The 12945-nt window shown below is 59.5% G+C and overlaps 1 protein-coding gene across 2 annotated transcripts in view; it reads left to right on the forward strand.

Moving 5' to 3' along the window:
* Positions 1-12945, forward strand: part of CELSR1 (cadherin EGF LAG seven-pass G-type receptor 1) — a 139472-nt gene that overhangs the window by 44982 nt on the left and 81545 nt on the right. For both annotated transcript variants that reach the window (XM_058740985.1, XM_058740986.1), the window contains exon 2: positions 9388-10026. In XM_058740985.1, coding sequence (XP_058596968.1) covers positions 9388-10026 — 639 coding nt within the window. The remainder of the gene's footprint in view (positions 1-9387; positions 10027-12945) is intronic.

The raw sequence follows: 12945 nt of genomic DNA on the forward strand, positions 1-12945 counted from the left end.
TGGCCAGCGGGCGGGCCGGGTTGGGCTGGTGTCCTTGCTGTGTCCAGGGCTGGAGAATGTGGCGGTGTCGCTGGGCGGGGGTCAGGGGCCACATGGTCTTGCTGGAGGGTGTCGTTTGAGAACAAGACAAGGCACTCCAGCTCTCTCAGACACAGTTGGTGTTTAATCTTTGCCTCAGGGAACTCTTTGCCGGTTTTCCTAGGATTTCCTTGGAAGGGGGCAGAAGGGTGGCCTTTCGGGCTCCAGCGGGGAAGGAGGAGGGCGGGTCTGGGCAGGCTTTCCGCTGGCCCCGCTGGCCGAGGGGAGCCCTGGATGGGTGCCTGTTGGCATGGGGCCTCGGGCCGGCCCGGCAGCCACAGGGCACTGAGCCCCGAGCCCAGACGCTGCCGGGCTCCTAGTTCATCGCTGGAAGGAGAGTCCAGAAACATTGGTGTGGCTTCCTTGAGCGGGCTTGTTGACCGCGTGTGAGCTGTCCCCAGCGGCCGTCCGCAGTGTCCCGGGCACTTTTGGTTGGAACAGCCGTGAAGCCTGCCTGGGAGCTGGCGCCCCTGCCCCGCTGCTTCCCTCCTGGCCCCAAAACAGCCTGTTTCGGGACCGGGTCACCAGCGTGCGTCTCCGTGCGGTCAGACTTCTGGACTCCTGTCCCCGCATTGTGCCGTCGGTCCTTGGAACAAACGAAAAGCAGGGCAACAAATGTTTCTGGGAGAAATTCTGGGCGATCCCGGAGAAGCCGGAGGTACCCGTGTTTTCCCTGCGGCTCTGCACCCCCTTGGGTGAGGCCCCACCCCGGCGGTTACAAGGCGTCTCCACGGGAGACGGCTCCTTCTGGCCCGCAGGCCACGGCGGCTTCCGGGCGCCCTCCACTCCTCTCCCCTGACTTGGTTCATGGCTCGGCTTTGAGGAAATCGTTCTTGAAGTGCCTTTAAAAATATTCCACTCCCCAACCCCCTTTAGCATTAACCTTACTTAGCCAGAGCAAATATCTTCCTTGATATTTTCCCCGCCTTTGGATAACATCGTGCAAAATAAAGCAGACTTTTATTGCGTCCTTCACTCTTGTTTTTACTTTTGTTTTAACCGAGGCGAAATTCAGAGCACATGAAAGTGTCCAGGAGGCGCCTGTGGCTCAGTCGGTTGAGCGTCCGACTTCAGCTCAGGTCACGATCTCGAGGTTCGTGAGTTCGAGCCCCGCGTCGGGCTCTGTGCCGACAGCTCGGAGCCTGGAGCCTGCTTTGGATTCTGTGTCTCCCTCTCTCTCTGCGCCTCCCCTGCTTGCTTGCTCTCGCTCTCGCTCACACGCTCTCTCTCTCTCTCCTCTCTTTCAGAAATAAATAAATGTTAAAAAACAAAAATTAAAAAAAAAAATTAGGGGTGCCTGGGTGGCTCAGTCGGTTAAGCTTCCAACTTTGGCTCAGGTCATGATCTCACAGTTCGTGAATTCGAGCCCCGCATCGGGCTGTGTGCTGACAGCTCGGAACCTGGAGCCTGCTTCGGATCCTGTGTCTCCCTCTCTCTCTGCCCCTCCCCCGCTAGCTCTGTCTCTCTCTGGCTCAAAAAGAAATAAACATTTAAAAAAATGATAAAAAGAAAGAAAGAAAAGAAAGAAAGTGTCCGCGTCAGGGTGGACAGCTCAGTGGGACTCAGTACGTTCTCAGTGTCGTGCGTCCGCCCCGCCTCCCAGCTCCGCACACGTCTGTCCCCCCACAGAAGGCCTGTGCCCATCCGGCACTCACTGCCCGTTGCCTCGGCACCCCCCAGTTCGGTTTCTGTCTCTATGGTTCCACCTGATCCAGACATTTCCTAGAAATAAAATCATACAATATGTGGCCCTTTCCTTCTGACTTTTTTTTTTTTTCCAATTTTTTTAACGTTTATTTATTTTTGGGACAGAGAGAGACAGAGCATGAACGGGGGAGGGGCAGAGAGAGGGAGACACAGAATCAGAAGCAGGCTCCAGGCTCCGAGCCATCAGCCCAGAGCCCGATGCGGGGCTCGAACTCACGGACCGCGAGATTGTGACCTGAGCTGAAGTCCGACGCTTAGCCGACTGAGCCACCCAGGCGCCCCCTGACTTTTTTTTTTTTTTAATGTGTATTTATTTTGAGAAGAGAGAGAGAAGAAAGGGGAGGAATCTTAGGCAGGCTCTGCTCTGTCAGCACAGAGCCTGATGCGGGGCTCGAACTCACAAACTGCAAGATCATGACCTGAGCAGAAATCAAGAGTCTGCCACTTAACCAACTGAGCCATCCAGGCGCCCCCCGCCCTCCACCCGACTTCTTCACTGAGCACAGTGTTTGAGATTTACCCGTGTTGTGGCCTGAATTCCTTTTTAGGGCCGAACGATACCGCGTGCGTTGTGGGCATACGCACTGTGTCTATCCGCTCGTCTGTTGCTGGACACTCGGGTTTCCCCCTTTGTGGCCGTTGTGACTGATGTTGTTATTCATGCGTGAGTTTTGGTGTAGATACACGTTTTCAAGTCTTTCGAATTCCGCCAGGGAGTGGGACCCTGGGTCATCTGTTAATTCTCTGGTTAACTGTTCGAGGAACCAACTCTCAGCTCTTAGCTGGAGGCTCCTTATCTCGACCAGAGCGCCCTTTCGCCACGTCTCAGCCCACGGCTTCTGGAGCCACTCGGAGCCGAACAAAAACCTTCCCCTTTGGGCTGTGGGGCCCGTTAACGATTTCACCTTCAAGAGGGTTCCCGCAGCTTGGACGTGGTGAGCGAGGTCAGGGTCGGGGAGGGGTTGTGAGCTGCAGAGCCCGGCCGCCCCCTCTGAGCGGGTGGGCTCGGCCCAAGTGGGGGACCAAGGGAAGGGGTGAGGGTGGGGGGGCTTGAAGGGAGAGAGGGCCGAGCACCTGCCAAGGTTAACGGGGAGGGTGCCTGCTGTGGCCGGGGGCTGGGGGCTCTGTGGGGGTGTGACCGTCCCCCAGGTAGGTGTCAGGATGTGGGGAGGGCGTGGGGCCTGCAGGGCAGGGGCAGAGGGAAGGCAGCAGTGGTGGAAGTTCTAGGGGTGAGGAGGACTCAGTTTCCAGAGGAGGAGACACCCGGAGTGTGGGCTGCCTTAGGGGGTTGTAGGACCCTCCCTCTCGGTTGTCAGACTGAGGTCACATGGCACGTGGGGAGGAGGGAGGGGCTGCTGGCTCCGCTCTCTTTACCCCCCACCCCCTGACGCCAGGCCCAGCAGCATCGGCTGCCTTCAAGTTCACTGCCAGATGACCCCCTGGGCATGTTGAGAGCACGTGTGAGGGGCGTCTGGATGTTGGTAAGACACCTGAGGGCCCCTGCTCTGTGGACGGGGCGGGGGAACAGCCTCTTGGTGGCCGGTCTGCGTGCCGGGTCTGACGCTGGCCTTTGCCCCACAGTCCCCCACACACGTGTCACCCCGTTCCCACGAGGAGAGCCCGCATCCCGAGACGAAGGCTCTAGGTGTGGCTCTTGCCGCCCAGAGAGGAGAAGCCGGACGCCCTCCGGGTAGCAGGGCAACACAACTCCCCTCTTGTCTGCCCTCAGTCTGGCCTCAGAGACACGGCCAATGCCGCTAGGGAGGCTCCTGAAAACCACTTCAAAGTCCCCCGGCTTCGGGTGGGAGCCCCGAGCAGCCCTACCTGTTGTGAGGCCTCAGGAGAAGGGGGGCAGGATGAGGGACGGCATACAGCCTTTGTCTCAAACCTGCTGGACTGGCAACCAGGGCCCTGGGGCTCCGGCTGTACCCTTCAGGCCTGGCAGGGCGTTGCCGTGGGAACCGGGGGTGTCTCCCTGAGCCCGAGGCGTGCGTTGGGGTGGGGTGGCCTCGACCCCTCTTGGCACCGGGTTTGTCTTCAGCTGCCTGTCCCCAAAGGCCCCGTGTGATCAGAAAGTGCCTTCTCCTCCTCTGTGTGCTTGCGAGGTCCTCCCAGGCCAGGTGAACAGTCCTCCGGGCCCCCATCCACCATCGGTAGGGGTTGAGTCCAGTCAGTCCGGGCCTGCCACTTGCTGCCCAGGGGACCTCGGCTGGGCCTGTTGGTCAGCCTCTTTGCTCCTCAGTGTCCTCCTCTGTGGAGGGCCAGCAGGGGTGTCCCTCGCAGGCTGTGACAAAGACTGAAGGGGTAGTACTGGGCAAGACGTTAGAAGGCAGCGGTGGGGCCCCATGTGTGCACGGACCACTCACTCCGTGGGGGTGTTTCTCCTGCGTCCACCCCAGAGGCCAGCAGCACTGAGGACCTCCATCCGCCTCTGGAGCCCTGTCTCCCCCACACTACATGTCCGTCTGTCCCGGGTGGATCAGCGTGCCCTCAAGGTCAAGCTCACTGGGACCCTCCGGATGCGGTGTTTTTTGGAGACAGGGTCTGTGCAGATGTGATCAGGTAAGCTTTGAGACGAGGTCACCGTGGCTCGGAGTGGGCCCTCGCCCAACGACCAGTGAGGGGACTCTGGACACAGACCCACACGGGGAGGAGGCCCCAGGCCGACCAGGCGGAGATCGGTGAGGTGCACCTGCCGGCCCAGGAGTGGCTCGGACCCCTGGCCGCTGGGAGAGAGCTGGGGGACAGACTCTCCCGTGGAGCCTCCCTGTGCAACCTGCCTGTGACACTTCAACCTCAGATTTCTGGCCTCCAGATCGAGGATAAGTGCGGTGTAAGCCACGTAGCCTGTGGCACCCAGGACACTGAAGCACCCTTCTGCCAATGACATGCCAGGCCTTGCCTCTTGTTCGCTTCGTGTGCCAAGAAGTTGTTTCGTCTCCAACTGCGCGATGACTGCCATCCCTCCGTGGACACCCACCTCCCCGCCGCCTCCCGGGGGGGCGCCCTGGCACCAAGTCTCGCAAACGTGGCTCCGTCCCGTGTCCCCGGCAGGCCCCCGGCTCCTTGAAGGCCGCGGCGTGACCTCTCCCCGCAGCGTCTGGGCCCGCCACAAGGGACGTGATCGTAGAGGACGGTGAACCTCTCCAGCAAAGCCAGAGGGGTGGACAGGCCCGGACCCCCGTGGAGACCCGTGAGGCTCTCGCGTTGCCGATGGCTTTGCGGGAAACACGGCCGGTGAGCGTCCCGCAGCCGTGGCACGTTCTGGCCATCTGTTCTGTCTCTCTCCTGCTGTGTCTCGGGGACAGCGAGGCGACTCGCGTTTGCCAAGGAAAGCAGGGGAAATGGCACTGGCCGGATTTGGGGGCGCCGCGACCCTGGCTTGAAGCTGTCGTTCACAGCCGCGGAAGAAATGCCTGCGGCACAGGCTGGGGAGAGCCCCCGGCAAGCTCCGTGCCTTCCGGAATAAAAAGGGGCTTTTGAACGATAAACCCGATGGATGTGTGTGCAGGGAAATAAAAAGATACGGGGAAGTATAGAGAGGAAAGTAAAAGTCACCGGATATCAGCAACCTGACATTCCTAGGACCTCTCAGCCCTCAAAAGTGTCAGGGTCGTTGGGGCCCCTGGGTGGCTCAGTCGGCTGAGTGTCCGACTTGGGCTGAGGTCATGATCTCGCGGTTCATGGGTTCAAGCCCCGCGTCGGGCTCTGTGTTGTCAGCTCGGAGCCTGGAGCCTGCTTCGGATTCTGTGTCTCCCTCTCTCTCTGACCCTCCCCTGTTCTTGCTCTCTCTCTCAATAATAAATAAACTTTAAAAAAAATTAAAGAAAAAAGTGTCAGGGTCGTCCAAAGCAAGGGGAGTCAGAGAAGCTGTCCCAGCCCAGAGGAGCTAAGGAGACGTGACAGCTAACTGTCGTGTGGGGTCCTGGATGGGGGCCTGGACGGGGTCCTAGACCAGGAAAAGGGCAGGAGGTGAAACTAAGGAACTCATGTAATAGTAATAGGGGAAACTGAGTGCCGAGTGTATGGGAACTCTGTACTGTCTTCTCAGTTTCGCTGTAAATCTAAAACCGTTCTAAAATAAAAATCCAGGGGTGCCCGGGAGCGTCTGACTCGATTTCAGCTCAGGTCATGATCTCACGGTTCGTGGGTTTGAGTCCCATGTCGGGCTCTGAGCTGACAGTGCAGAAGCCAGCTTGGGATTCTCTCTCCCTCCCTCCCTCCCTCCCCCTCCCTCTCTCTCTGCCCCTCCTCTAGGCACTCTCTCCCTGTCTCTCTCAAAATAAATAAATAAACTTTAAAAGTAAAACAGGGGCACCTGAGTGGCTTAGTCAGTTGAGCGTGCGACTTCGGCTCAGGTCATGATCTCGCGGTTTGTGGGTTTAAGCCCCACGTTGGGCCCTGTGCTGACAGCTCAGAGTCTGTGCTGACAGCCCAGAGCCTGCTTCTGATTCTGTGTCTCCCTCTCCCTCTGCCATCCCCCACTCATGCTCTGTCTCTCTCAAAAATAAACATCGAAAACAAATTAAAAATACAACAAAATAAAAATTGGTTTAAAACAAATTCAGCGACTCAGGCAGAACCACTGTCAACATCACCGATAATTTGCTCTCCTTCCCGATAGATCTCTGGGCTCATGTACAATAGCTTCTTTTGGTCTGTGTGAGAAAGTAATTTTTCCCCTAGCATCCTGCTGTCAGATCTGCCCGACTGTCACCGCTGGGGTTTAGCAGGCAGCGCCCTGTGGTTGGTTTCCACGGGCCCCATGTATGGGCAGTCGGGTGCCTGTGGTGGCCTAGGAATCCAGCCCAGATGACATAAGTTCAAAGCAAGGCCATTGTCTCCCAGAACCTGGGGTGTCCAGGAGGATCCCTGGTCTGAAAGAAGCTGACCGTGAGATCCACATGAGGCACACGTCTTGTTTACCAGCACATTCGACGTTAGTTAATAGTTAATGCCATTTTCTGGCCACGTTCCCGCTCTGTCCCTGAGCGGAGATGTCTGTTCTTGGAACGTGGCTCCCTGTTCGTGGGCATTCCTCGGTGCGGTGCCCTCCTGGCTGCCCGCGGGTGGGTGGTTTAAGATGAAAAGGATGTTTTCGTAACACGTGCCACCAGAAAGTAAGCAAACAATATCCAGTATCTTGTATTATGATTGTGGGCATATGGAAAGGGAGGGAAGGAAGGAAGGAAGGGAAGAGAAGGGAGGGAGGGAGGAAAGAAAGAAGGAGAGTGGAAAGCTAGAAAGGGAAACAAAGAAGACCTCACCAAAAAAATAGCTTCGATGGGAAAATGGAGTTTCGGATGCTGTTTGCGCACATGTGTCTTGGGGTTGACAGGTGAGACTGGAAATCATCCTTCTTCCCTGCCCCTCCCTCCCTGTGTCCCCCCCCCCCCCCCCACTCCCACGAATGTTTATCTGGCAGCTTCTGAGTGCCAGCAGCTGGTGCAGCAGGGTCAAGACCTGCACGTTCTCAGTCCTCATGGGCTCACGGAGGGAGAGATGTAAACCACAAAAAATCAGGTTATGCCACTTCTGGGTGGGGAAAGTAGGGCGGTGGCAGAGCATAGATGGGGGACTTGGAGGTCCCCTGTGATGAGAGACATTCAGCTGAGACCTGGATGGCCGAGGAAGCACCCACCGGCCAACAAGGAAGGCGGTGCTCTAGGCAGAAGACAAGGTGTGCAAAGGCCCTGGGGCAGGAAGAGGGAGCGGGGTGGCAGGTGGAGGGTGATGGGGACACGGAGGACCACCAGATGGGGTAAGAGGTGTGTGTTTTATTCTGGAAGCCCCTGGGGGCCCTGAGGGAGTAGCATGATGAGGGGGGCATTGTAGGATGACCGCAGTGGGAGGGGGACCCCACTGCTACAGGTCCAACCCACATTCCAGGGATGGGAATAGATGCTCCTCTTGGGGGGAACCGACCTGCATGTGGGGTTGGGAAGAAAGGACAGAGCTCTGCCACAACGTGCTTTGCCACTTTCTTTTGCCTTACTTTATTCCTCCTGACTGTTCTGGCCCCCGGCCCTTTGCACGGGAGCAGCGGGCATGTCTGGCCACTGACTCCGGTCCATTTGTGCTCCGTTGAAGCTGTAGCCAGAACGAGCCCTCACCTCGCGGGCTCCCCACCCCAAGGTGATGCCAGTATCATTTCCACTGTTGAATTCGGCCCTGCTGGGTTTTCATGGGGACTGGATGGGATGGAGCAGTGACAGCACTCCGTGCCCAGCTTGCTGAGCAGCGGTGCCTTCTCTGGGGTGAACTGGGCTCCCCTCCAGGGACGATGCCGATTTTCTCAGGATCTCAGGTTTGCTGTGGTCGTCAGAGGGAGCACCCGGGAGCACTGTGACCTTGGGAGCAGTTACGTTTTCTTGTGTGGACAGGTTTTGTGACTCGGGGTCCCTCCCAAAGTGGCTTGTGGCTCTCAAGGGCCCGAGGAAAACAGGCCCAGTGTGCAGAAGCCTCGATGCCTCTATTCCCCGTGGTTTTAGGCTTTGTGCCTCCGTGGGGACTGTGCTGGGGCCACGGCGACAAGGTGGCCTCCAGATTGCGTCATTTGACCTGCCCTCTCAGTGGTCCCGGCTTCCTGGAAACAAGCGGGGAAGGGCTCCCCGCCATGGCTCCTGCCCCTCGGCGGGGGAGGCCCGTCAGGCGTGGGCTGCGAGAGGGTGGGAGAGGGTCCTTGCCTGGCAGGGGCTCACTGGCCTGCACAGATGGCCCTGTGCCCCATGGGGGCGTGCTCATTGGGGGCACAGGTACAGGGACCCAGAATCTGAGCTGAGCCAGAGGGATATGAACTTTGCTGGGTTTTTCTCAGGGTCCCATAGCACATTTGAGGCAGGGCCTGGGAGGCAGGTGAAAACCCCCTGGGTGGGGGTGCTTGCACCTGTCAGGGTGCCGGGAAGGCCGATGGTCCCACCCTACAACCACTCTGGGGAGAGCCCCTGGGGCCAGCCCTTGGGTGACTCCCCTGATTCTGGGCTTAGAACGGCCTAACCAAAGCATCCCATCCCTTTCCCGTCTCGCAAAATCCTAAGTAGCTGGTTTCATGGTTGGCTGACCCGTGTCGGGTGAGGTGCAGCCCTGTCTTGTACGTGTCTGTAAAGCAGCATTTGCCGAGCGTCCGCCGTGTGCTGGGCACGTGGGGATGAATAGGGTGCAGCTCAGCACAGAAAACCCTTCAACGTGGCGTGGACCAAGGCCGTACCTGGACGGCAGCATCCTGGACGCCGTGGGGTCTGGGCTCCCGGGGTCTGAGACGGGCACAGAGGTGGTAGAAGGGGGCTCAGTGGCCCCACGTGTCTGGAGCGGAGCGTGCGAGGCGGGGGACCCAGGTGGCGAGGGGCTGGGTCGCGGTGGCCCTGGGATGTCCTGCTGAGCGGTTGGGGGTCCGCGGGGTTCTTTCGAGCAAGACAGACTCAACAGGAGCTGTGCTTTGGGAAGCTGGGTGTGGAGGGAGAGGAACGGGGGGCCCGGAAGGCAGGGGTCAAGGCAGCGGTCGCGGTGGGGGCAGGGCGTGGGGCTCGCTTCGGCCGGCCGTTCCCGGGTGGGGCTGGCGGGGACCCAGACCCCGCGTGACCCCGACCCTCCTTGTGTCCACAGATGGCATCCACAGTGTCGTCGCGCTCTGCACCCTGCGGGTCACCATCATCACGGACGATATGCTGACCAACAGCATCACCGTCCGCCTGGAGAACATGTCGCAGGAGAAGTTCCTCTCCCCGCTGCTGTCCCTCTTCGTGGAGGGCGTGGCCACGGTGCTGTCTACCACCAAGGACGACGTCTTCGTCTTCAACATCCAGAACGACACGGACGTCAGCTCCAACATCCTGAACGTGACCTTCTCGGCCTTGCTCCCCGGCGGCGTCCGAGACAAGTTCTTCCCGTCGGAGGACCTGCAGGAGCACATCTACCTGAACCGCACGCTGCTGACGGCCGTGTCCGCCCAGCGCGTGCTGCCCTTCGACGACAACATCTGCCTGCGGGAGCCCTGCGAGAACTACATGAAGTGCGTGTCCGTGCTCAGGTTCGACAGCTCGGCGCCCTTCATCAGTTCCAGCACTGTGCTCTTCCGGCCCATCCACCCCATCAACGGGCTGCGCTGCCGCTGCCCGCCCGGCTTCACGGGCGACTCCTGCGAGACGGAGATCGACCTGTGCTACTCCAGCCCCTGCGGCACCCACGGCCGCTGTCGCAGCCGCGAGGGCGGTTACACCTGCGAGTGTCTGCAGGATTTCACGGGTACGTGTCGCTCCCCGGGCCCCGGGCGGGGTCGCACGCGGGGGCCCTCGCCGGCTCCCTCGGTCCACTCCCCTGCCCGGCGCCAGTCCGTGGCCTTGGCGGTGACACCGGGAGCCGCACCTCCTTAGCCGGCGGGCGGGCGGGAGGCAGGCAGGCTTCCTGACGAGCCCTCCCAGGTCCCTGTTGACCGCGTGTGACTGGAGTCGCCCTCTTTCCGAGAGCGATTCTGCGTGAGGGCCACCTGAAAAGCCACGTGCGTGAGATGACACGCGCTTCCTTAGGCGGCTTCAGGTTGGAGGCACTTCATTCCGGGCTTTGGGTTTAATTGGCTACTGTGAACAGTGTGACTGGGATGGAGATCATGAGCCGCTGATCACGCGGGTCTGGAGAGACGGTGTTGGTGTTTCACGCCCGGTGGTCGCTGTAGAGGTTACGTCTCCTCCGCCTTGAACGTACACTTGCCCTGAGACGTCCTGACTCGTCGCGAAGACGAATTGCTCCCCAGGCAGCCAGCGGTGGGTGTTTAGAAATAGGTAGTCAGAGCAGCACGGATGCGCACGTCCTGGCCTTGGCCTTCGATCGCGTGTTGCCTAAGATCATGGCCCGTTTGAAAAACAAGTTTCCGGTGGCCTGAGAGCGGTCTGGCGTTTTGGGGAAGCCGTCTAGGATTAGCTGGGACCTCATTCATACCGGACGTAGCTTCGCGATTCCAGTATGGACTGTGGCCCCGGTTATCCTGTTTAGTATAAACAGCCGAAAAATCGTTATCCGCTTGTGTGGGACGTGGCACAGTTTATGGAGCTTAGCACAGGGGTTTACGGCATTAGCCGGTGTGTGTTAAGCGGGAAGAGTAAACGCAGGGTGGGGGCACAGTGGGAGGAAGACGGCCGTGCCTGGCGCTCTGAGTCAGACGAGGAGGAAAGGCGCCAGAGAGAGGCCGTTTGGCAGCCTGAGGAGGTGGGGGTTACCGTGTCTGAGCCCCAGCCTGGTTATAATCCGGAGTACGGCGTGGCAAGAAAGGCACCTGACCGCCTGCCCTGTGTCCTCCCCTCCTCCCCATGCCTGTTTGTGGCTGGCTGGCTGTCCGTCTGTTTTGTGGGGCTCCAGAAGGGTCTGCCCCGCTGGCTCGGAGTGTTAACCCTGGATTCCTGGCTACACTGGGGCGTGGTGGTGGGCCCAGACGGGAGGCTCAGGAGACCCCTGCCCCCGCAGTTCCTGCCTACGTTGTTGGGGCTCTGGCTGTGCCCACAGGCCTGAACCAGGCTTCCCTCTCCCCCACTCCTCCCTGCCCTGGGTTGTGGTGGGTGCTCACCACACGGTCCCGGCGTGCCCCGACCTCTCCTTTCCTGAGCACCATGACCAGCTGGGCTCTCGGCTTCTCCTGAAGCGGCTGACCAGGTGTGCCAGCGCTGGTGACGGGGAGGCCTCCCCCGTGAGCTGCTGTCCCCTCCCCCGTCTCTTGCCCGTGGCCTAGACAGGGAGTGCTTCCTCCCATGACTTCAAGTGGTGATGCTGTGGCTCTTGACCCTGGGAAAGGGCTGGTGTGCTCTAGGGACTCAGCTGGTGTTCAATTACTCCCTTGCCCCACGAGTATTAATGGAGTGCCTACTGTATGCCCGGCCACTGCACACATCAGACCTGCCCCTGCCCAGTCGGGTGGGGCACCTTTGGTTGTCTGCGTGACTGGCCCTTTCACTGATTAAGACACGTGGCAGTGGGGACCAGGTAGGGGACAGTCCCTCAGGCACCCTCTGCGCTCTGATGGAGGCCTAGGATGGGGTCTAAGGTGAGCGGGGAGACCAGCTCCGCCTCGGGGGCCACAGCAGCAGGCCTGGGTTCCAGAAGTCCCGGACGTAGGCCCAGGGCCGTGTCTGGGCTGGGTAAACCGTGGCTGCTAGGGACCCGTGGATTCTCTCCAAAGAGGGATCGACCTGCTGCACGGAAGGGACTTCCAAAGTTCTTAGATTTCGTTTTCATCATGGGAGTCATTGCTAGAGAAATAATGACCGGAAACGGCCCGGCGTGTCATTGCCAGAAGATCCGCTGAGAGGCCGTGATTGGCGTGGGACTCATCTGAGTGTCTCTGGCCCTGAAGTCATCATCTGTGTTTCCCTCGAAGATAAGACAGGCCCAGACTGATTGTTTGGACTCAGTCCCCCTTCCTCCGTCTCTCCCTTTCTCCCTTTGAAGCCCCCCTCCTCTTGCGGGAGGTAATTGCGTTCATTTGCTGGTGCTGAAGGCTGCCTTGTCGTCGAGGGGGTTTTGTTACTTGCCCCTGGGTAAGCCGAGCCCAGGCCTCCGTGGGGAAGTTGGAAGCGGCCCAAGGCCCCCGGAGGACCCCGGCTTCCTGTGCTGCCGATGGACAGGAGACGGGCCGGATGAAGGAAGGTGTCAGTTAATGTCAGGCTAAGCTCCCTGAATTTGGTGCTGGAGAAAACACCCCCAGCAGCAATCCTGCGTTTTCTTAAATCCATGCTGGCCTGAGAGAAGGACCGAGGCCCCAGTGATGGAGGGCTGTGCGCTGGGGCGGTAGTCGGGGTCCGCAAGTGACCCCACTCTGAGAGCAGCAGGACATTATGGCTGAAGGCATCATGGTCGCCGTCCTGATTTCCTCTAGAACGCGGCAGACGTCTGTTCTCGGCCCCTCGGTGTCTTGGGTTGTGAACAGCGGGGTTTGGTTTTGGCTAAACCCCCCCAAAGGTCGCCGCCCCATCCTCCCAAATCCTCGCTTCTGCACCTGTTGCCTGCTGCCATCACCTCCCTCAGAATCCGCCTCAGCGCCATCCCCTGCTCTGGAAGGTTCTAGAAAGTTTCCTGACTTCCTCGGTGCTGTGTTTATGTGTTGGTTGCTCTGCTCTCACCTTCGGTGTGATCCCCTCATTTCCCTGCCTCTCAGGACAACGGTAACTTAGGGCTAAT

The sequence above is a fragment of the Neofelis nebulosa genome, chromosome 8, assembly GCF_028018385.1.
Source record: "Neofelis nebulosa isolate mNeoNeb1 chromosome 8, mNeoNeb1.pri, whole genome shotgun sequence".
NCBI lineage: Eukaryota > Metazoa > Chordata > Mammalia > Carnivora > Felidae > Neofelis > Neofelis nebulosa.